The sequence below is a fragment of the Oreochromis niloticus genome, linkage group LG5 (genome assembly GCF_001858045.2).
Source record: "Oreochromis niloticus isolate F11D_XX linkage group LG5, O_niloticus_UMD_NMBU, whole genome shotgun sequence".
NCBI classification, from domain to species: domain Eukaryota; kingdom Metazoa; phylum Chordata; class Actinopteri; order Cichliformes; family Cichlidae; genus Oreochromis; species Oreochromis niloticus.
This window is the reverse complement of record NC_031970.2, coordinates 36,131,991-36,157,827: the sequence shown is the minus strand read 5'-3', so window position 1 is coordinate 36,157,827 and position 25,837 is coordinate 36,131,991. Positions and strand designations below refer to the sequence as shown.

The window sequence follows — 25,837 nt, the reverse complement described above, 5'->3', positions numbered from 1 at the left end:
CAAAAGGACCCAACAAAAACCAGACCATGTCACACTTTCTTTTATTGTAAAGATGAGCAAAATCCTTATTTTAATAAAGCAACCATTTGAAAAACAGAGATCTAGTGTTTAAAGTGCGTCTTTAAAAATGAAATTAAAAAATAATGCTATTGTGTCTGTACAAAACAAGTTTTGGAACTAAAAAAACAACAGTTTTACCTTTTAATGGCCCACAAAAATAATGATGAATAAACTTACTGCGGTTGAGTTCAACTTAATTTAACTGAGCTGATCCAACCCATGCAAATTACATCAGTCCAACAAAAGTAGTGAATGCTTATAGAGAATAATTTATTAATGTGGAAATCCAATCCATGGTTATGTTTCTTCCATGATTCTTAGAGTCTGGTTAATATAAAGCTTTAATTGATTTATAACAACTTTCACATAGCTGTCACTCCATCCATCCATTCTCTTCCCCTTATACTTATCATTGTGGTGTGGGGTGGGGTCTACAAGTTAGACTTTTGTAAATGTAATAACCAGTCAGTTTCGCGTTTTTGAGTATAGAAATACTTTGTATTTGACTGTATTCTTATTCCTGTGTAATGGTGGTTTCCCCATAGCAGAGATGGCAGTATATTCGTTATCAATTCTTCTCTGCGATTTTTACACTTTGCAAAGCACCACAGTGGACCAGACTGAAACCTTAGAGCAACTTTTATTCCCACGGTGCATGTTTGACACGCATACTTCAATGGAACCGTGTGAGGGTTCCGCATAATGTGCATCGTCTTTGCTACCCATCTGTATGAGATATAATTAAATTATTTCACCTTTGTGACACGCGGATACATTTGATGATTTTACTTTTATTTATTTAGGTTAAAAAGAAGAAGAAATAAGAGAGCACTTGAAAAGTTTTAGTGGTATTTCTACTTCAGACTGTCCACTCCAGTTTCATACATAGCTGTTGGTGTATTTTATGTCTGTTTTCTCTAAACAAACGGCAGTAACTAGGCTGTGCCAGACTCCTAAAACAAGTGCTGTTAAAATCCCTTTTATGGTTTGAGTCTCAGTCGGTTACATAACAAAGTGTTGAGGTGAAAAATACAACTCATGGTGAAGTATAACAAAGCTTCATCTAACAGTCCAAAGGTAGGGCAGTGTAGCACATAACACAAATAAGTGTCAACAGCATACCTATACTTTCTGCTGCACTGTACAGAAGAAAGATTTGAGGCGAACTAAATACGCAGAAAATAAAAATATATAGGTTGTTACAATGCTTAACACTTGGAACAGTTAAAAAACAGAGCTATATGAGCTGGAGCTTCAGCTTTAAGTCTTTTTGGTAACATCCAGGGAACCATCCGGACATTTGACTTTCTCTGTGCACTGACACCTCAGTGACCTACCCCTCGCCAGTCCTCCTTTAAGCACAATCATCAGTCGCAGTCACGTACTTTGTTCACGGATCTGTGGAAGTGCTGGCGGTGGGAGACATGTACAGACAAGGAAGAGCAACTCGAGTTAACGGATTCTGCGTCCTATCCACTCGTCTTGTCGAAACTGTTGCACGTGTCTGCGGGTAAATCCACGTCCGCTTCCATGGGTTTGCGGTAAATAATTGCGCTCTTGAGTCCGGCAAGAGACATCCTGGTCCGATTACTGAAGTCTTGAAACTTTGTCAGGAAATCATCATTTCCTACAATATAAATCAGCGGGTTTATCGCGCTGTTTAGACAAGCCAGGAATCTGCCGACCTGGTGTGCAATGTAGATGTCGTCGAAGAGGTGGTGACAAAGCCCCTCTTGTTTCAAAATCCTGGTAGTGAGATTCAAATTTCGAAATATATGATAGGGAATGAAACAGATGGAGAAAAGTATGACCAGAATCACGACCAGTTTCAAACACCGCTGCTTCAGCAGTGGGTTGACATTGGCGTTCTTTGCCAGAACCACCACAATGTGTCCATAACAGCCCAAAATGATGACCAAAGGCAGGACAAACCCGGTGACCGTCCAGCTGATGCTGTATGGCAGGTAGTATCTGGTCAGGTTGGTTGAGGTGGTGTCAAAACACGAATTTGTTTTTTTTTCATCATTCTTGTCAAAGAATATATCAGGAGTAATTTGAATAATGACCAAAACCCAGACCAGAGCGCTTATGGCCAGAGAGTGGCGACTGGTGATTTTCCCCATTACTTTCATCGGGTGCACAATGCCCAGGTACCTATAGATGCTTATGCAGGTAAGGAAGCCGATGCTGCCATAAAGGTTGAGGTTGAAGCAGAAGCGCGTCACCTTGCAGAAAGGCTGGCCGAACTGCCAGTCGCTCTCACGCGCGTAATAGTAGACGAGGAACGGCAGGGTAAATAGATACAGCAGGTCCGCCACCCCGAGATTGAACATGAAGATGTTGATGTTTCCGTTTTTCTTCCAGCTCACACACACGCTTCTCAGTCCACAGATGTTGGACACCGTCCCGACAATGAACACGGTGATAAAGACGGGCGGCAAAAAGCTGTGCGTAAAATTTAGATTGATTAGGTTGCCCTCACAAGGTCCTTTTGTGTTGTTTACAGACATCTCTCGCATTGATGTAAAACCTTTGTCATATATAATCTCCCACAAACACACAACAGCAGTCAGTGATCGGCTCGCTCAGAGCAATGACCACCACTGGAAGCTACTCGTGAAAAAAAAAAAAAAACCACAAGTGAATATGCAATTTTAAAAAGTATCCGCCCACTTTTTCCAGCTTTGGTGGCACACTCATAATGACGTAAAGAATGGAAAAAAGAAAGTAAAAATAAAAACAGAGACGCACAAAGTACAAATCAAATTACGTATTGCTTTAAATCATTTGACATCACAGATGCAGTCAGCTCACTGCTGTGTAAAACGACACTAAAGGATACAGCCAGCTTTCTCACCGTACCTTATAATATTTAAGTGACTTCGATGGTATGTGGTCCAACCAACTGAAACACACATAAAAATAAATGAAATAATATTTAAACAAGCTACAGAAACGTTTTAAAAGATCAAAGAATAAATAGAGATTTAGTAAAAGATTACTCAAAAAACTGTTCTGTTGTTCAGAACGTCACAGCATAGACATTCTGCGTTGTGACACTAGTTTCCCAGGCGTCTCCACTCTGTCCTAGTTACCCTTCTTTGTATGTACAGTCACTATAATCCTTTGTCACACTGTCTGTGAATCAGTCTGGCCATTCTACTCTGACCTCTGGTGCCAGCAAGGCATTTATAATTTTGCATCACAAGCTGTTAACTTATTCCACATCTGTTTTTATTTGTCCTGAGCCAAGCTTTTCTCCTGAGTTCTTTCTTGTCTCATTAATTTCAAATATTTGAAATATTTAATATCTTTAGACAGTTTTGTTTTTACATTGTTTACATCAGTATAATTACTCTTTTTTCCCCAAATTTTCCTGTTGAAAAACATTATATACTTTGTTTTTTTATAATTCTGTAATAAAATGATTTAAAGAAAGGTTTCTTTGACTCTGAAAACAATCTAATACTCGGTATAAGTGGCAAAGGTAGTTTTTCTTTTAAATGAACAGACTTCTACCATGCCATAAATCTCTAATCTTTCCCAAACTTTTGTTATACTTAAAATACAAACTAAATAAAGGTCAACTTCACAAAGATTTTATTTTGTATTGAGTGAGACTTTTTTGTACTCCTGAAGCCTAGTTGTCTATACAGTATATTCAGAGGCAGTTAGGTTAAACGACATGCTCTGGCCACTCTGTTCTGGCTTATTTTGTAGGCTAACACTGGATATTATTTGGTGCTGTCACAATATCAGAATTCAACTACATGATGACAGACAGAAAATCTCAAAGTAGCCCATCAAAGTTATGTAAATTTTCATCATGTCCTTTTTGCCTGTGTCTCTTCTGAAGCCATATCTATAAGTAGTTTAGAACCTTAGAAACTATTTGCATATTCACTAGTAAAGGGGCATTGAGGAAAGACCTTAAAACAGAAGGCTGTCATTTTTTTCACTGCAGTAATTTCCCCCTGATGATGATTAAAACTCCACCTGAAACCATAAACAACATGGGCTTGCTGACACTGCCTCTAATCCTGATGTAATCCAAAGCTGAAATCTCCGATCTCATCTTTGACAGCTCATGATAAGAGCTTTAGGTTTTTACATTTCTGACAACACTGAAACAAATATAAACCTTGTGGTTTCACCTAGCAAAGAAATTTGGATCGGCACATTGTTTTAGCAGGACTTGCCTGAGTGGTACAGAGCAGAAAAGAGCAAAATGGCTGGATATTTTACTTATTTCCCTTCAGCTCTAAAGAAGTATTTTGTAAAGAGTTATAGAAGACGACTCAGTAGAAATAAGCTCGCAGATATTTTTCAACTTGAAACACAATTCAAATCAGTATTTTCCTCATCTAATAAATATTTCCATAAAAACAATTGTTTTACAATACAATTCAAACTAAAGATTCAGTAACCAGTTTTGGTTTGGATAACAGTTTGGATTTTCAAATCTAAAGCCTGTGTTCACTGTCCTGTTTGTTATCGTTTGGACTATGTCCAGAGCACACTGCTATATAGTAATTTTTTTTATTCAACAACAAAAAACAAATTAAAGTCGTTAAAAGGTGTGATACAGTAAAAATAAAACAAACATATTTCAGTCGGTATTGAGAGAGGGAGAAAGTGAGAAAAAGAGATAACCTTAATAGAAAACTTTAATGGTTGTATAGGCGTTTCATTACATTACAAACCTAGACTAGATAAGCAATTGTTAACCTACTTGATTTAATCAGGCTAAGACATAATATATGACATACCGGTGGTACCGCATCCTTATTTCAGTTCTATTTATATGTATGTGTTGAAGTAGACCAATGACACAATGAAAGTCTAAGTACTATAGTAATGCTGATTATTTGTCTCCACCTAGTGGCTTACCCCAACACATACATGGCTGTTCTCATAAACAGGTAACGCTATAGAAAAAGACAACATTCGAATTCACAGCAATTTAGAATACCTAAATAATCTAATAAGTATGTCTTGTGCTGTAGGAAGGCAGTACATGGAGATAACCCACATGGTACACGCATATTATGGAAACGCCACACAGACCCCAGCTAGTTTAAGCTCAGGCCCTTCATGCGGTTAGGCAACAGTGCAGATCACAGTGCTATAAGTTTTGCCATGAACTGCTGAACCTTCTTGTTATTGTGTTAACTTGTAATTGTGTGTGTATATATACACACTATGTATGTATGTATGGATGGATAGATAGATGTATGTGTGTGAGTGACCTGTGACAGAAAGAGATTGCCTTCACATCACAGCCAAGAGAGATTAAAAGGTCCTGATATCCAGCCTTATGTTAGTAAAAATGATCAGTGCTAAAACAGAGCTTTTCCCTGTTTCCTAATAATAAAGCATTGCTATTCTTAATGAAAGAAATCAAAATATAAGTTTGATCAATATATAAATGAGAAATGTAGTGTGAATAGTAAAAATGACTGTTCTTATGTCTGGTCAGCCTGGTCTTGTTGCAGTCTTGGGCAACTGCTTTGTCTACCAGTAGACAGTAGACAAAGCAGTAGTATTCCTGCCCATTTCCTTCTGTGGCCCGCTCTGCCATGTACCTGTTAAAAGCCCCGGAGAGCTATCCACCTAGGCATGTAGAAGCATGCTTGATTTTATACACCTGTAGCCATGGAAATGACTGGAACTCCTGTATTCAGTGAGTTGGATGGCTGAGTGAATACTTTTGGCAATATAATGTATACGGTTCCAGTTCACAACAGTATACCATGGTCATGGAGATATTGACTATTTTTTAGTGCACATGGACAACATGACTTAATGCATATTTGTTTGTCTCTGTCCGTTTAAAGATTATTGGTACACATGTGTGTAGAAACAGACAGCTGCTCTTCACATTCAGTGTCCATTCTGGTTTTTCAGCCCATATGCAGTTTGTTTCTTAGCATATGAGCGTTACAAAACCTCACATTCTGAAGATAAACATCATTACTGGGACTCTCTGGTGCACTGTGACAAAGTGGTTATGGTTGAACTCATTTATCACTTCTCCCTTAACCATATTGATAATTTATCCCTCTTCTTCTGGTAATGTAAAACTCACTTTACTTTGGACAGTGACAATGGTGTTCCAGCAGTTTCCTGTTGTTTGGCAGGCTTGAGATTTGGTAGCTCTTTGGTTGTCCTTGGGCTTACTAACTAATCTCTTCTTATATGAGGGTGACAGTTTGGGTCTTGTAGACCTTGGCGTATAGTGGGGACATATCCAAATAGCTTGTAAGCATTTATGTGCAGTTGTTTGAACTGATGATCTTGGAATCTGCAGTTTCAGCAAGTTTTGGTCATTTCAGTAAGTGCCGTCAAAATAATCTTTTGTATGCTTGCAAAGGGAATAACAGTTGTAATCAATCACAATCACTAATGACAAGGTAATATACCTTGGCATTGTCATGTTAAAAGACAATATAGAGCCCTCGGCACAATTTATTAAAAGATGTGAATAAGTGCATGTATATATTTGACCCGGTAGGTATCATTTTGAACCTATGTGGATCAAAGAAAATCCAAAATAAAATTGTGCACCCAATTTTTTAAAGTCATTAAAGATGCATCCTGTGCAATTTATTTCACCCAGGGTAAAAAGAACAATTCAAAGAAATCATTAAAAGTACAAAATTACCATGAAAATTGTGGCTACAATAAATGTATGTCAAATTCTGACCACATCTCTATGTATTTTTTCACAAAATTCCCAGCCTTAATGGTCTTCTCCTTTGACAGAATCATAATGTCATGTAAATGTAAAACAGTACATTTGTTCATTTGTTCTGTCTCTGTAGAGCAAAAACAAACGCTATTGTGTGAAGTGGTTAAACAGTGGTTAAAGAGGTCAAACCAAATGTTACTACAACAGTGAAATGCTGCTTTTGAATACTGATGTGCCTAAAAGTGTCTGGACTGTCACATTCCAGCTGTGAAATGAGCGATGGTGCTTAACTACACAGTCAGCTTGTCAATTTCAGATTCAGTTCAGGTTCAAAACAGAGTTCAGTCAGAGCTCAGGCTCAAACTGCAGAAGACCGAGTGCCTTAGTAAGTGCCACATTTATTGCTTTCCATGTTTACTTATACCTAACAGTGAAAGTCTATTCCACCATCAAAAACAATATTGTTAAGAACTTTCGCTCAAATAGTAATAGGTTATTAATACTGTACTACCATAATATCCAAATAGATATGCTGCTTTCAGAGTGCACAATCATGCAGCTGTACTTTTCATTTCAGGATAAAAACCTCGAAGGCCGTTGAATGTTTTACTACAACTACTAACAAAATGTTTTTAACCCTTTCACGCATAGTTGTCACTACAGTGGACAGCTATTCAAAAGTTGTTTTCTTGTATTTGTGTCAGTGTTGATGGTATACTTGCACATAAACCACTACATTGGACGCTCATGTGTCACTCCATACACATCAGTTGTCCGCCTAAGTGGACATGTAAAAAGCCTCTTTTAAAACTACGTTTAAAAAATGAAGTTCAAAAATCTTTTTTTTTCATGCCTAAAGATGAATAAAAGTACTTAAGAAAAAAATCCGGATTAAGGAAAGGGTTAATCATTCTTCATTAACCCTGGCAAAACTGAAGGCCTTGTGTTCAGCCCCAACAGAGTCACAAAGGTCGGTCATTGCACTGGTCTCCTTGCCAGCGACATCAAAACACTCAAATTTTAACTCATATTTCTGAATATAATTCTTCAAGTCTTTTTTCTTTCATTTAGGAGACCTTTCAAAATTCGAAATGTTACTGTCATCAGAAAACTTATACAGACTTTTACACACTCTAATCTTCTCATCAGATTACTATAACTTATCATGTGCACTTCTGAGTGCTCCCTAGTCAGCATTCAATTAGTCTACAATACAGCAACTAGGCTGTTAACAAAAATAATTCAGAATTAATTTTGAAATTCTAGTGACCGCTTTAAAAGCCCTGTATGAATGTTTGATCCCATCCTGAATTTGTAAGTTTTTCTCACTTACAAAGAGATAAACAGTCTATACGTTTTATGGTAGCTGCATTTTAATGGAGAGAGACAAAATATTAACCAAAATCCATAAAATGTTCCATAAAATGTATTAATTGATAATTGATTGTCATTGAATGAAGTCAGGATTTGATTCCCAAGCAAAATATGGCTAGCAGCTGATGGAGAAAACACTTGTGGGCAAGCAATATCACCTTTCTTAGTTAGTTGCGTACCAGATTTGTATACATCCCAAGAGGGATTTTGGCCAATTCCTTTTTAGAGAAACACTCCAGATTCTTTAGGTTTCCTGGCTGCCACTTGATAACTTTAAACTTCAGCTCCCTATAAAGATTTACTATTCATTTCATTTCATTTATTTATTTATTTCACACTTGGTACAACAGTTTCCACAGTTAGTTCTTTCAGACAAACCAACCACACTTTCTATCGGTAAAGCACTGCAACCATGTGTGAAAAGCAGCAGGAAGAAGAAAATATTCTTATTAAACCCTGCCCCCTATCTACAATCCAACTTATATTGCAAGTGGGAACCAAAAATCAAGGAACAAACTAACATTTATCTCCGGTCCTAACGGAAACCAAACAACAAATTTACAATCAGAATATACCACTCCACATAGTAACAAGGAGAAAAGATAAGTAAATAAAATAAAATGAGGCAAAAAATAAAGGATCCTTTTTCAATTAACTCCAATTTCGTTTACGTTCTACATATTGAGTTATCGTTTTAGACATGTAACACTTTTTAAAACAATGTAAATTTATACAATTCTTTAAATTATAATGAAGAGAGTTCCACAGTCGTATACCCCTAACCGTTGGACTCATTAATCTTTGTGTAGTCCTAGCTAGCTGATGCTTAAAATAAAATTTCCTTCTGCTGTCTTCTCCCCCCGAACACATTAAAAATAATCTTTGTAACTTAAAAGGCAAAATATTATTTTTAGCCTTAAACATAATTAATAGTGTCCGTAATTTCACTAAATCTCCTAATTTTAATAATTTCGATTTTATAAATAATTTATTTGTATGTTCTCTATATTTAACGTTATGAATCATTCGTATAACTTTCTTCTGTAATAAGTTTAGAGGCTTTATAGTATTCTCATGTGTTCCCCCAAACTTCCACACAGTAACTAAAGTATGAGAAAAACAATGAAAAATATAAAATGCGCATTGTTTTGTAGTCTAATAAATCTCTTACATTTCCCAAAATATAAATGTTTTTAACCATCTTCTTTCTAATATACTCAATATGTGATTTCCACGTCAAATTTTCATCTACTATTACACCCAAAAAGCAAAATTCAGTAACTCTTTCAATCAATTCTCCATTAATGGACATAATGACTTCTTCCTCCTTTACACGATTGCCAAATATCATGAATTTCGTTTTTGTCAGATTCAAAGATAATTTATTTACATCAAACCATTGTTTTAATCTTAACATCTCAGAAATCATAATTTCAACCAAATCTTTCAAATTCTCTCCTGAGCAATAAAAATTTGTGTTATCTGCAAATAAAATAGAATTTAAGCTTTTTGATACGTCACAGATATCATTAATATATAAATTAAAAAGTTTAGGTCCCAAAATAGAACCTTGAGGAACGCCACATACAATCTTCAATCTTTCAGAGGTATTGCCGAGATAATGTACATATTGCAACCTATTTTCTAAATAACTCCTTAACCAATTCAATGCCACTCCTCTCACACCATAATTATACAATTTAGAAATCAAAATAGAATATTGTAACGTATCAAAAGCTTTTTTTAAATCAACGAATACCCCAACTGTGTATTTATTATTATGGGTTGCAAATGAAATATCGTCAATAAAAGTCAACAATGCTAATGCCGTTGATCTATTTTTACGAAATCCAAATTGATTTTCATTTATTAGTTGATTTTTTTCAATAAAACTATCAAGTCTTTGCGCAAAAAGTTTTTCAAGCACTTTTGAAAACTGTGACAAAAGAGACATGGCCTATAGTTGTTAAAACTATGCTTATCTCCTGATTTATATAAGGGTATCATTTTTGCCACTTTCATTCGATCAGGAAATACTCCTGATTGTAACGAGAGATTAAAAATATAGCAAAGAGGAATACTTATACAGTCTAAAGTCTTTTTAATTATAACCATGTCTATACCATCACAGTCAGTAGATTTTGTATTTTTAAAGTTTTCTACAATTGCTACTATTTCTTTTATGGTAATATCAGCTAAGAATATAGAATTAACCACTCTACTTTCTCCTTTCCAGACTTCCTCATATTCTGAGTCGTCATTTTTTCTAATTAAATTTGCTAACTTAGGTCCACCATTTACAAAAAAGGAATTGGGCTGAGGTCTGGACACAAGCTATGACCTTAATGTGCTTCTTCTTTAGCCACTACTTTGTTGCGTTGTCAGTATGTTTTGGTTCATTGTCATGCTGTCCACAGTCCATTGCTTCCTGAGGGTGGGAGATTCTCATTCAAGATTTTACTGTACATGGCCCTGTCCATTGGTGCCTCAATGCAGTGACATTGTCTTCTGTCCTTAGCATAACAGCATAGTGTTTCTACCTTTGTGCTTGCCTGTGGGGATGGTGTTCTTTGGGTCATAGTCAGCATCTCTACTCCTCCAAACACAGCAGGTCCAGCACAGTTTTGGTTTCATCTTACCACAGAACTTCGGATAACTTTAATGCAAATTATTTTTTCTGGATTTTCGGTCTCTCAATTCATTAAAATTAAACTACAATAACACTTAAAGACTGTTCATTTCTTTTTAAATTGGCAAACTTATGATTTTAGTTTCCCCCAATGTATATTCTTTCTCAGCACTTCTTGCTGAAACTGTAGCTCAATATGTGCATATTTGTCTTTTCAAGACTTATTCTACCTACCTACCATTTCGTGACTTGCTGCTCTGGAAGACTTTTAGAATTCCTATTAACTTTAAAATATACAGAAGACAGTTTATGGATGGACCATGGACGGAAGTAAATTGATAAGTTAGCACTTTGCATGTTCATCATCTGTTATATAGTTTATGGTTGTGTTTCTAGATTTCCTCTACTCCATTTTCACCCATGACTGCAGACCTAGGTATGGATCCAAATGCATCATCAAGTTTGCAGATGACACCATGATGATTGGTTTCATCAGTGACAACGATGAGTCTGACTGTGTGGTGTGCTGACAGTAATCTGCTCCTGAATACCAGCAAAACCAAGGAGCTCATTGTGGACTTCAGGAGAGCCTGGTCAAGAAGGCCCATCAGCGCCTCTTTTTCTTGAGGACACTGAAGAAGAACCACCTGTCTGCTGACATACTGGGTAACTTCTACCGCTGTGCAATAGAGAGCATCCTGAACAACTGTGTCACGGTGTGGTATGGGAACTGTGAAAACCGCCCAACGCATCACAGGGACTCCACTTCCTGCCATTCAGGATGTCCACAAGAAGAGATGTCTACACCGGGCATACATCATTCTCAGGGACTCCTCTCATCCTGCCAATAAACTCTTCCAGCTCCTCCCCTCCAGATGTCGCTACAGGACCCTTCAGAGTAAAACCAGCAGGTTTAGGAACAGCTTCTTCCACACAGCTGTCACCCTACTGAACTCAGTCCCTCGCTGAACCTTCTCATCCACACTTACTCAACCCTCCAATACTCCTCCTCCCTATCCCTCCCGATGACCAAGATCATGACTGGCATTCATTCTCAGCATCCACCATATGCTCACACTGGATACTGCTATAGTTTAGGACACTGACATAGAATAGTCTCTGTTATAGTGCGTACACTATTCAGTATTATAGTCTGTTCAGAGCTGCTACTGCTTAAGTAGTGAAAGCTATATTCATAGCACTCGGTGCATCTGTATATATGTAGCACATCTGTATGCTATACAGATCATCTGTACATATGTATACAACACTACATTTGTCTGTAGTTCATCTGTATATTTGGTCTCTGTATAGCAATATAAACATCTGTATACTTAACTGTATTTTGTTATCCTGTATTTATAGATGTGTAATGACAATAAACTTGACTCTTAATCCTAATATTTGTCTTCAAAAACTTCATCTTACACACTCCAGTCGCTGTCATGTCAATGTTAAGAAGTCACACAGAATAAAGGCATTTCCAACCTTTATTAAAACAGTTCCTATATGTAGTTGGCAATAAAAAACAAAACAAAACACAAAAAACCCCACAAACATATTTCCATTTACTCAAATGGCTTTAGCAGTCAAAGGCAGAACGAAAGACTGCTGCAAAGGGTCAGCCACTTGAACACAATGAGGTCCAGAGTTTAACTGTTTGTAGAGATGTGAAGCAAAGGGCTACAACAAAATTAGCCAGGGCTGGATTGCATAGAAAACAAATGACTCATCAGTCACTGAAGTTTAGACAGGCGTAATAGTTCCATAACCTGAACAGCAAAAGAAAGCACAAAGCGGGAGCAGAATGTATATGGAGGGGAATATCTGAACTTTGTCTAATATTTTAAGAAGAGTCGTTTGATTCAAACAATAGATCAGAAGTCTCGATTTAAAAAACAAACAACAACAACAACAACAAAACAGTCATTTCAAGTTTCCCTCTTCCATTAACTCATCTCCAGTTTATCAATAAAACATTTAAAAAACAATAAAACAAAAGAGTTGAGCTGAGGTATGTTCATCACAGAAGGTCAGGAAATTACCATTTGTTTTAAGAGCTTCATGACCTATCCGGGGCTAAAGAAATTTAATCATCTGTGTCAGTGTTAACAAGGGTTTTTTTATTTTTAATTTTTAAACACACTGAACAAAAGGAAAAACAAAGAAACAAGGCAGCAGCAGATTTTTCAAAACCTATGTGATGTTCTTGTAATGCAAATCTTTTTGAACATGCCATCAAGGAAAATTAGAACAAACATTGATGAGTGGAAGCAAAAATGAAATCTACCCAGAGGAATGTGAGGAATGGCTCAATGAAAAGGGGAAACACGAGGTAGCACAAAGACAACTTTTAGTCAGCTCAGTACAACTCTGCAGCCAACTGAATCCAAAATATTGAGCTGTGGTTCACTGCACTAACATCTCCCACTGCTTACAAATGCAATCATTCAAACATTTGATACTTTTGATACCAGGCACAACTAAACTGTGCCTAAAATTTGAAAGACATCAGCAGCTTTGCTTCTTTGCTCAAACAGCACAACTGCAGTTACCAGTAAAAATGTGACTTTGCATGCCAAAAGCTCCAAGAACAGAAAAAACCCCTGCTGAGTCACCATCTCATTTGTAATTGATGGAAAACTTATTTGGGTAAAATTACATTCATGGTTCCCTTTTCTATAATTACCCTTAAATACTGAAGAAGCTAAATTATCAAGGCCCATATACCCTGGATCATGTAGTTGCGTGCAAAATCAAAGATGGTGAAGCAGCTGGTGCAAATTTGAATTTAAAGGTATGACACATGGAGCGGTGATGTGTCACTAAAGTTCAACTTCAATGAGAGATATTCAAAAAAGAAGCCAAAATGTTGTATAGGTGGGTGGTGCCATCTGCAGTAAGAAAGCATGCAGTAGTGACCAGGAGGTGGTGGAGTGTAATGAATAGGTCCCACTTCCCAAATGTGAAGACACACCCTTTTACCTTCAGTTGAGTAGATCTGATTGTCGTGGATTGTGATGGACAAGCACATTGTAGATTAAATGATTAGTTAATTTTGAAAAGACTAGCTTGGACTGAGACCTTGGCCTGCAAGACAGCCTACAAGCAGCTTGGACAGACAGCAAACGGGACCACAACACAAATTCAGGTTTAAAACATCTGGAATTATTACAGTGGCTAACAGGGTTTGCCAGCTATTATTACTTAATTCTAGAATTTAAACCCAAAAGAAAAAAAAAGCAGCTGACACTCTTTTCTATCATGTCCTAATATCAGAAAGCTGTCACTTTTTAGACAAAAAGAAAAAAAAAAACCCCAAAACAAAACAAAAATTCACACAGACGCTCCACCGGATCAAGTGAAAATTTTCCAGCAGCAGTTTTTATCTTACATCACAGTGTTTTCATTAAATATCTTCAGAGTTCCAGGTTGGCGACCAAAGTGTCACCATCTCAAGTCAAGTGTGAAATGAAAAATGTTGCTGCATCTCTTTTATACGTTCCATCTATTCCCATCATAAAGACAAAACAAATCATTTATCAGTAGCACTGGCAAATGAATTCAATCTAACAAGCAAAAGAATTACGATCCCATTTCACCATCTACATTACAGGAGAAACTGCTCTTTACTTCTTTATCTTCACAGTCTTCAGGTTGAATGAAGGCAGATGCACCAGCTTTGGACAGCAACACACATCTGCAAAGAAGCAGGAGAAATAAGAGTCAGACCAGTGAACCAGCAGACAGAGGCACAAAACCTATATTACAACTACAGCCTGGCAGAGGATAAATTCATTTGCTATAAAGTTTGAAATTTTAAAAAGAAAAAAAAAAAAAGACTTGTAATGTCTGGCACATTTTGCCATCAGAATTATGATCTGAATGAACCGTTGTGCCAAACATCACAAGTTCCTTGAGTGTGTGAGAGAGAGAGAAATTACAAAATGTACTTGATTACAAGGGTGGCTAGTTGCAATAACAATTCCCAGGAGCCAAAGGCAGACAGAGATAGATCCAGGAGATCGGGCCATCCACAGCCCAAAAGAGTACCTGAGACCACACATTTTGGCGACAACTGTGTGTCCAACCCAGCAGAAGGACGAGAGTCCCAAAGAACCAATTCTATTCTATTCTATTTTATTTATACAGCGCCAAATCCCAGGCGACTGTTGTTGGGATCGACCAACCAGAGGCAACGGGCAGCTGACCTCACTCAAGGCCTTGTGACATCTGTCTAACACACATTTGTGACTTCAAATATTCTAACCAATCTTAGCTGATAACTTGCCCCCCCCCCCCCAAAAATAGTAACATGGCAGACAGTGATACAGAATGCACAATCCAGAGACCAATTTGTACCAAACATTACAAGCACTAAGGGTTGTAGAGCCAAAAAGGCTGCATACATTTGATGTGTTATAAATTATAGAACATGCAAACTGCTGTAGATCATTATACAGGGAGTGCAGAATTATTAGGCAAATGAGTATTTTGTCCACATCATCCTCTTCATGCATGTTGTCTTACTCCAAGCTGTATAGGCTCGAAAGCCTACTACCAATTAATCATATTAGGTGATGTGCATCTCTGTAATGAGAAGGGGTGTGGTCTAATGACATCAACACCCTATATCAGGTGTGCATAATTATTAGGCAACTTCCTTTCCTTTGGCAAAATGGGTCAGAAGAAGGACTTGACAGGCTCAGAAAAGTCCAAAATAGTGAGATATCTTGCAGAGGGATGCAGCAGTCTTAAAATTGCAAAGCTTCTGAAGCGTGATCATCGAACAATCAAGCGTTTCATTCAAAATAGTCAACAGGGTCGCAAGAAGCGTGTGGAAAAACCAAGGCGCAAAATAACTGCCCATGAACTGAGAAAAGTCAAGCGTGCAGCTGCCAAGATGCCACTTGCCACCAGTTTGGCCATATTTCAGAGCTGCAACATCACTGGAGTGCCTAAAAGCACAAGGTGTGCAATACTCAGAGACATGGCCAAGGTAAGAAAGGCTGAAAGACAACCACCACTGAACAAGACACACAAGCTGAAACGTCAAGACTGGGCCAAGAAATATCTCAAGAATGATTTTTCTAAGGTTTTATGGACTGATGAAATGAGAGTGAGTCTTGATGGGCCAGATGGATGGGCCCGTGGCTGGATTGGTAAAGGGCAGAGAGCTCCAGTCCCACTCAGACGCCAGCAAGGTGGAGGTGGAGTACTGGTTTGGGCTGGTATCATCAAAGATGAGCTTGTGGGGCCTTTTCGGGTTGAGGATGGAGTCAAGCTCAACTCCCAGTCCTACTGCCAGTTTCTGGAAGACACCTTCTTCAAGCAGTGGTACAGGAAGAAGTCTGCATCCTTCAAGAAAAACATGATTTTCATGCAGGACAATGCTCCATCACACGCGTCCAAGTACTCCACAGCGTGGCTGGCAAGAAAGGGTATAAAAGAAGAAAAACTAATGACATGGCCTCCTTGTTCACCTGATCTGAACCCCATTGAGAACCTGTGGTCCATCATCAAATGTGAGATTTACAAGGAGGGAAAACAGTACACCTCTCTGAACAGTGTCTGGGAGGCTGTGGTTGCTGCTGCACGCAATGTTGATGGTGAACAGATCAAAACACTGACAGAATCCATGGATGGCAGGCTTTTGAGCGTCCTTGCAAAGAAAGGTGGCTATATTGGTCGCTGATTTGTTTTTGTTTTGTTTTTGAATGTCAGAAATGTATATTTGTGAATGTGGAGATGTTATATTGGTTTCACTGGTAAAAATAAATCATTGAAATGGGTATATATTTGTTTTTTGTTAAGTTGCCTAATAATTATGCACAGTAATAGTCACCTGCACACACAGATATCCCCCTAAAATAGCTAAAACTAAAACCTACTTCCAAAAACATTCAGCTTTGATATTAATGAGTTTTTTGGGTTCATTGAGAACATGGTTGTTGTTCAATAATAAAATTATTCCTCAAAAATACAACTTGCCTAATAATTCTGCACTCCCTGTAAGTGTGGCTACTGAAGAACTCAAAGTGAGCTGTGGCCATCAGGGGGTACTCTCTTATTTTTGGAATTAAAAGACCAAATTGCACACCGCTTCTCTCCTGACACATTTCTGCTTGGAAGCGGCACATCTGCCATTAAAAATACTAACACATTTAAAAAGTGTTTTCCTTGTCCCTTAGAGTATTTCAGATCGGTGCCAGGTGTTGTTCAGATTCAGAAAAACATGTATGGCACAGAGACAGCTGGACAGACCTCAGTGACATCCATTCTACAAGGCTGATCTATGTGCACTGCTGACGGTGGATCAAGGAGACCAGCGCTTATGCTGCAGGCCCGGATGTACTGTCTACATTGGCTGTCTCTCACCCTTTACCCACCTCTGTTGCTTGTCATGTGTTTCTTTGGTGTATTAAGTGTTTTTTTTCCATGTGCTATGTGCAGAGGTGTTTTTTTCTGTTCTCAAACTGATCTCCCTGTTGGAGCTCAGTCTGGGGGGAGTTATTTTTTCTCCTTATCTTTCCTCATGTTGTGCATTTTCCATTGTTATCTCTCTCTGACCTGTCTTCCCCATGTGATGTTTGTGTAATGTATGTATGGTCAGAAGGGTAAGATGGCGCTGGCAAAGGTCGGGAGCCTTAGCCCTAATTTCCTTCGGGGTCAACCTTCAGGATCAATAAAGTTTTATTGAATTGAATTGAGTATGTGAAAAGAGCAGCAGAGATGTGCTCAGTCAGTACCTGTTGCAGCAAATAGCTCCCAAATTTATTACAGCAATGCCCACTGCAGACTGCACACACACTAAGCAATTTCACACATTTGCTTTCAGCAGATGGACACAGAATGTAAACTGAATTACACAGAAATATCTTCAAGGGCAAAGTCAGCAGGATGTCAAATGAGTGAATATCAGTACTGTAATCTACAAGAACAGTGAGTAAGCTGACTCCAGAGTCAAGACAAAACAAATGTTTCACTTAGCAGATCTGAGGGGTATATCATAAAAGAATCCATCACAGCCAGACCAACCCTAAATAGCTGTCAGAGACGACAATGTAACATTATAGTGGTCACATAAAGGAATCTGTGAAAACACAAAAACCTTGCATCCCCGGTCATATTCACACATTAAAAATATCTGGCAGCATGGCAGACTGCACAGATGTGTTTATGGTACAGCTGAGAGGATCCAAAAACACTGCTGAATTCTGCAGCACAAACAAGCCCTTTGTTAAATGTGACCTCAACCATTATGTCTTTCCCTGCAGACTGCACCCAGTTATGCAGTCATGCATTTCCACTTGTACTGTTACATAAGTGACTTAGATAGCTTTAACAGGGATTTAGAGCTTCATCCTGCATTGATAGTGAGTGCTGACTTGTCGCTTTATGCAACATGAGAATCTGACAGACTCTTGTGGTCCCCCCCCTTTGCCACATCACTGCAACATACTATATTATTCAGAACAGGTTTATTGTATACTGAAAACGCTCATCACACAGGACTACCTTTTGGAGGATGATGTGATGGAGAGCTTACCTTTACATGAATATTTGATGATTTTTAGGTCATTGTGAACTGTAGCTAAGCCAAAGAGAGTTAACTAGGATGTCAGCAGAACCAATACCATCTCTCTCTCTCGTACCTCAGTACATGCTGAGGCTGCAATTCTTCCAGACCTATTGGGTCAGCATACCTCTACAAGTCTTCTTGTCCCTCCTTCCTTGCTGAAGAAGAACAAGGACACCATTACGCACATAAAAATGCAAAAATACTGGCAGCCTTTACCCTTCCTTTCTTTCTTCTTCTTGTTTTTACATCAGTAGGAGGCAAAATAACTGACAGTATTGTGTCTTCTGGATGTTGGAGATTTGGTGTGTATTCATGTGTTTTTGTGCATGTGTATCTGCGTGTTTGATTCTAGTGAATCAGTATGTGTGTTAGCCTTGAAAGGAGCATGTGGTGACTAAAATGAAGAAAAACAAGCATATACGCATTCTCTGATGTTTGTCCTGTGCTATGATGCAAAATTTTGCACTGCAGAAAAAAAAAAAAAAATCTGTTCTCGTGACTTTACTTGTATGAATATTAATTATTAAACTGTAAACGAGTCAACCCATTTGAACTCATGACAGTCGTGCTCAGCATGGAAAACGTGCAGGGAGCTGAGTGGGGGATGGCTGAAACAATGAATGCGGGGGTGGTGGGAGTCCTCACAACACTTAGAGGAAGAAAGCAGAGCAAGAGACCGGAGGTCAGCTGGGTTTGTAGTGCCCCCACCCCCCAGTGTCACATTATGCAATGGCAAACACAAGCATAGTGTGTTGTACAGTCACACAGTCAAGGCATACGACGCTCACCCATCATGTGCACTGACCATGTTCAATAAGGGAATGTATGCTCTCTTTATAACCAGCCATCTGTGGCTCAGAGGTCAAAGGGTAACTGGGGCTTTGGTTACTCAACCAGTGGTCTTGGTTAGCACCACCACAACGCACACAGGCATTTATACATGTGAGAACAAATATCCAGAGTCCAGTCACTAAATAAAGTATGTAGGCACTACACAAACAAATGCTCCGCCCACTATTACAAATAAATTAATTCTGTATAATAGGTCCCATTAGCTCACACCTGAAATGTAATTTGAGGCAAATAACGTACAGGAACCAGAATACAGATTGGAACAGAAATGAGAATTCTCATATGAATAATATAGATTGTTATTAAAGCACAGGTAGGCAGCAATAGACGATTCAAAGATGTTTCTCAGAAGACGATCCAATTTTCTCTTTAATTTGACAGCAGGGCAGAGCCAATATTAAAAGAAATACAGCAGTGGTCCTTGAGGTGCTTGGCTACAAGATGAACAGCCAAAAGCAGTAGTACCCTACATGGAGGAGGAGACTACCGGTAGATAAGTTTCTCCTCCTCCTTTTTTTCTAAACTGAGCACCTGATGGCTTTGAACCTTTTCTTGTCCACCTTTTTAATGTTGCACTCCAGTATGAACACCCATCCCTCAACCAGAGGATCACCACAACATAACCTAATAGACCTACACCTTGGTTCACAGAATCACTTTGTCTAGGGTTTATTTCTGGGATTTCGCCCAACCCAGGATTCAGATCATGAATACATAATGGGCTTGGATTTACAACATTATGAATGAAATGTGCTCTATTTGGAAGCAGCAGGCCCCTCCCCTTTCGACAGGTTGTGTGTGAGACTTTAAATCATCAAACTGTAAATTAAAAATTTTAAATTGTTATTGATCCCTTTACCCCGAGTCCTAACGTGTATCTTTATTGTCTTACTCTTCTTATATTTATTGTTTGTTTACTTGCACTGCTGTAACTGGAGCCTCGTCGTCTCGTCTCTATATATGCTGGACTGTATGTAGCGGAGATGCCAATAAAGTTTACTTTGACTTCAGCAGCGAGCAGGCGCACAGTGCAAATTATAAGTCTGTATCATAATGTCCGGTGTTTTCGTGTTTGTTGGTTTGTTTTTATTTTGTTTTATTTTGCGAGTTGGTTATTAGATGCTGCTCCAGCCAGCCAGAGAATCCCCCGCCACCCCGCCCTCTCCTCCCTGTGTCGCAAGCAGCAGGCGCACCTCACAAGCGGAGAGCGCCCTTACTCCCAGCAAATGGGCGCTAGAAAACCGATCGGTGCCTATGTCATCCCCAGTATGCACTGGCATGACGTATGCAGCATGAGTATGAGCAATGGTTTTTAAAAATTTTTTTTCCGATGCCCGTGATGCCGCCCCTCACCACGATGCTGCCCCAGGCAACCGCCCGTGTCGCCCGTATCAAAAACCGCTATTGTAGCCAACTATCGGTGCTGTAGAAGTGTGATGAAGAAAGGGATGCCTAAGAAGAACAGCAAACTGTCCATACTGGAGTCTTTGAAAACTGCAAAGCAAAGAGATATAGGAACAGAAGCCAGGAGAATAAACCAGCCGTTCTCCACTGAACCATCCAAGGTGTACTCTTAGTGGCAAGGGAAGAATATGAGAACAGCCCCACCAAGGCTGGAGACAGAGCAATCCTTGAGAAGGGAAACAGTGCACTGTATATTAGGCCAGTAAAGTATGGAATCCACACACAAATACGAACCAATCTGACAACATGTAAAACTCTTTTACAAATGCATACATCAAGGAAATGATCAGATTCATGAGTTGAACTTCATTAATTTTGCGTACATGATCAGTGTTAATTCAGGTTTGGATGTATGCATTAGTAAAACAGTTTTACATGTGGTCAGATTGCTTCATATCTGTGTGTGGATTGAAGCACGTGCGTTAGTCCTTAAACGTTACACATAAATCACCGAACATTTGTAAAGCTCAGTTTACCCTTGTAGATCATATCGTACGTATTTGCAACCTTTTTGAGGCAAATTTGTCTCCATAGTTTACTGACCTGATATGCAACGCACGGCTTCCCCAAACACACTTTACTTGGACCGTTTTCCTGAATACATATGGCAACTTATTATTGACACCATGAGTTTACTAGTGGATGATCCACCTCAGTCAACTGAAAAGTGCTAACTAGCTACCTTTGCTGCTACTCTACTTTTACCATAGACCAAGCTGGAAATGCCAACCTGAAGGCCACCAGATGTCAAGAGTTTGTGGGCGTTTATGCGATCAGTTGTTCATTTGGAGTCATACTGAACAGTCTATGTTTATTTTTTCTGCTGCCTATGGTTTTTACTCTATGTTGGCTAGCTGGCTAGGTTGCTGTTGCACTGGTGTTTTATATCATTCAGCTACTTCACCAAAATCATATCATTCTATAGAATGATAACTCTCAGTCTTCACCTTTGTGGACTGCAGCTCTTGTTCTGCTCTGGAGATCCACAGTGAGCTGGAGGGTCACTCTTAAGCTGTGCATACACTATGCGATTTTTTCAGTCGCGTTATTCAGCTCCTGCTCAAACTGTATGACTGAATCACAGGGGTTAGAAGTTTGTAGCTCATGATGCATGTTCTCACACTATATGCCCGATGTGCTGATGTGACCTGAGTGCTCACAGTGTGCGTCCATACACAACATGTGGTGTTCTTGTTTCCGGAAATGTAAGACGAACCCGGAAGTGGGGAGACGACAATCTGTGTCCAGATCCCACACTGCACTGCCATGCTGCTCCGTCTTTTTCACTTCTATTTCTGTTTGCGCATGTGCAGCGTGAGAGGTTGCGTTAAATCAGCTTCATGACCAGGATTTCAAACAGGTTTGATTTTCTTGTGACCATACAATCGCTGATCGGGAGCTGGTCATGAGGTGTTAATCACCTCATTACCCCATGTATACTACACGATGCACGACACACAGGTGAAAAATAGTCTCAAAATGGGCCAAAAATCACACAGTGTATGCCCGGCTTTACAGAAGCTGCAGCAGGTGGAAGACTGGTTCATGTGCTGAGCAATTACCACTGGGGTGAGCTGCAGTTCAAGACTGGAAGGTTCTATTCATTTACAGGATAAGAGACTTACTGGAGATCGGCTGATGATATTTCCCACGTTTTTGTCAGAAGGTACTTGGTGAATAAAAAAAAAAAAATTCAGTAGTAATATTGACTAAACAATATTTAGTAATAAGTTTAAGAAATAATTAGGTAGCCCAAGGCCTTCCTATCTTGTACTTTCCCCTGGCGGCTGGTTCCTTTGCTAGTTTTCTATTTTCTTGGTCCTCAACATCAAATAAAAACCTGTGTAGTCAACACTAAGCATATTTGATGTCAAACCACAATAATATCTTGATTTCATATGAAGTAGTATTGTATTTAGAGAAATTCCTCAAACTATCTCAGTCTAAAGGGTGATCTGAAGTTACTTCATATGATACTAGTACATTACAGAGCAGGCTGAACATTTCAGATAGCAGTAATGTACAATGAGTTTTGATCTTTTTTTTTTTCAATTCACTTTGACTCAGCAGAGGGAGCAAATCTGGAAAAGGGATGCTGTCAGCTAAACCTGAAGACCAATACAAACAGTACTAGCAGACAAACAAAAGGCAGAATAACTGTCAGCAAAACAGAATGCTGGAGGGTGATTAAAATGAGACATGTACCTGTAGAACAGTATGGCTGAGGGTCATGTAGTACACATAACTTGGTCCATTCTGGCTTGCAGCTCAAAAGCATCCGGTCGGTCCTGAGGGTTGACAGCGAGCATGTCCTGAAGCAGCTTTTTCACTCCATCTGACATACATGACCTGCGTTTCTGTGGGATGCTCAGTACCATCTTTGGATTTTCTAGAAGTGCCTCACCAACAGGCATAATGTCACCTCCCTGTCGCACATAGGTACCCAATAGCTCCCGCTTAGACTCAGAATCAATAAAAGTAATTCTCTCCAGCATGGCCCACATGATGATGCCCAGGGCAAATATGTCAGCCTTGGCTGTGTAGTGGCCCTCCCACACCTCAGGAGCCATATAGAAGTCTGAGCCACAAGCAGACGACAACCAAAACTTGTTGAGGTTGACGTTTTTGTTCTTGTCTTCACAGTCTTTTCCCTCGCTGGTGTTTCCTAAACCAGCGCAAACTTTACTCAAGCCAAAGTCTGCCACCTTCAGAACTGGAGTCCCTGATTTCTCTGAAATTAGGATGTTGTCAGGTTTGAGATCTCGATGAACAATACTGTTTTCGTGCAGGAAAGCAACAGCACTTGTTAGTTGGAGCATAAAGCTGCTGTTTGTTCGTGGGTTGGGTCGCCGAGATAAGATGAACTGGTTGAGGTCTCCTCCTTCGCAGAACTCCATGACGAACCACAGGTAACAAGGCTCCTCTGGGGGGCTAAGCACTCTCTCACCTGTAACAACGAGACACTTATCAGACAGACAGTAAAAACAGAAATGATAAAAAAAAAAAAGAGACAAATGTAGAATGACACACAGTTTATCAAAGTGATGTCTATGTGGTATGACAAAGTGCCTTAGACATGCATTCATTTTAATGGCCAGCAGGCATCTCGATGTGCAAAAAGACTTGCAGTTCTACAGATGTACACATGTTATAGTCATCGAGTAATTTAATGAGTATTCCATCAATTACTCAAGTAATCAGATGAGAAATACTCCAGTCACTCGATGAATCATTGCAGCCCCATTCAAATTATATATGACCATTTAACATGATTTTCCTTATCTCCCTCTCATTTTGCCCCTCCACCTCCACAGCTTTCCTCCACTTCACCTCAAAACTCATCTCCTAAATTGAAATCAGGGCTCTAACACAGTATGTGCATAAACATCCTTATTTATTCACGACATTGTGCTAAAACTCAGTTTCCCTCTGACAAACAGTTTGATTATATTTTTGATTAGAGATTGCAGTTGGCTGAAAATGTAATCTACTGATATCTAGCAGTGATATTTTACACACTGTACACAATCTACAAAAGGTCTATATACAGGGCTGGACTGGTAAGCTAGTATACTGGGTATTTTTCTGGTCGGCTGAAGGGTCAAAAAATATATTTTTATTTTCCTTTGTCAATATAATTATACAGGCTACAGCACTGACAGCAGCCCACTCATTCATTTTCATTATTGACACTGGATTGCAGAAATAGATGCAGCAAAATGTGTCAAATTTACTGACATGTTGGGGCTGCTGCACCATCAACAGTAGCACCTGCAACAACTAGTAACAAGGCCTCACAAATACAGGAGGCTGCTATTGCTAGCAGTCGCTGTGGAGAGGTTAGACAGCAGTCCCAGCAAGAGTTAGAAAGACAAAAAGTAAGGTGTAACAATTACGGAGGCACATAATTAGGAAGTGAGAGATTCAAGGATTCAAATGAACCTTGACTCACTGACAATAGATAAAATGTAACTTTGCTTTGAAGAATTGTACAGATGTGCACATTTAACTGGACCACCTGCGCTGTTTAGACCGATCATGGTGGCCACCTGGACCAAACATGCCAGGGCTGATTTTTTTTGTCTCAGTCCTGACTGTATATGATCCCAATCCCAGTTTCAAGACATTTTAAAGTTAACATGATGCTCATTTTGTAAGTTATGGTCCTCGTAAGTGTCCAGATGTATGATAAACAGGGTATGCTGTACTGACAAGTTGCTACATTATTTGTACTCTTTTTTTTTTTTTTTCTTTTTTTTTAAGCGGTTGTGTATTATTGGTCCTACACCGAGTCTATGGCTACATTCACACTGCTCAATTCCGATTTTTTGATCAAATCCGATTTTTTTTTGTCTGCTTGTTCACACTACAAATAAAATGTGACAGCAAACGCGCTCTAGTGTGAACCCTCAAAGGGGCCCGCATGTGCAAAAGAAGACGTCACACACAACGCGCTCTGTTTAGACCCAGACCAAACAGTATTATTCGGACTTCACGTTTCCCAATTTTGCTTTAAGTTATAAAGTTATTTTGTTATTTACATATGGCCTAATAATTATCCTTATTGCTGTTTTAGAGAGGAGCGGTGCTTCAAAGGATAGTTGCAGATTTCTGTCTTGTGTCTGTGACATAAAAGACGGATTTAATGCGACATGACCGTTCAAACAGCAGTCGCTTTCTAAAACATCGGATATGTATCGGATTCAGTACCACATACTAAAGTGACCCAGGTCAGATTTGAAAATGTCGGATTTGTGCCGTTCACACTGTCATACCATGATCAGATATGGGTCGCACAGGGTCAAAAATGTCGGATTTGATGCGCTTTCGCCTGCAATGTGAACGTAGCCTATGTTATACATGTCTTAAGGAAAACCTACTTTTAGCTGCTTCCCTTGTCACGTAGTTTGATTTGCCAGAGTTTATGCCTGCTGTCCTTCCTGACGCAACCCCAAAGGGGATTTGTGTCTCTGCCTGAAATTAAACCTTTCACTTACCAAGCAAATGTGTTACCAGTACACTGTGGAGATATGTTATGTCACTAAGAATTAGTGTCAAAAAGGTGTTGAACAACCAGTCTATAGCTTATGTTTTCTTGTAGAAAAACAAAAGTAAAATTTTATAAATACTTTGTAAAGACATAACACAGAGTTTTTAATCCAAACTGCCCACATCTTCTTTGATC

The 25,837-nt window shown here is 39.0% G+C and overlaps 2 protein-coding genes across 2 annotated transcripts in view; both read right to left on the bottom strand.

Annotated features, from left to right (window-relative positions):
- Positions 1 to 835: 835 nt before the first annotated feature.
- On the bottom strand, positions 836 to 2,955 carry LOC100710318 (P2Y purinoceptor 1-like). The gene has a single exon (XM_005452196.4). The coding sequence runs from the start codon at positions 2,577 to 2,579 to the stop codon at positions 1,530 to 1,532; it is 1,050 nt and encodes a 349-aa protein (XP_005452253.1). The 5' UTR covers positions 2,580 to 2,955; the 3' UTR covers positions 836 to 1,529.
- Positions 2,956 to 12,226: 9,271 nt separating this feature from the next.
- The window catches only part of LOC100710053 (serine/threonine-protein kinase 35), a 15,229-nt gene continuing 1,618 nt past the window's right edge, over positions 12,227 to 25,837 (bottom strand). Inside the window, exons 2-3 of the mRNA XM_003446503.5 lie at positions 22,858 to 23,599; positions 12,227 to 14,454 (exon numbers count right to left, since the gene is read on the bottom strand). Of these exons, the coding sequence (XP_003446551.1) occupies positions 22,881 to 23,599 (719 nt within the window). The 3' untranslated portion in view covers positions 12,227 to 14,454; positions 22,858 to 22,880. The remainder of the gene's footprint in view (positions 14,455 to 22,857; positions 23,600 to 25,837) is intronic.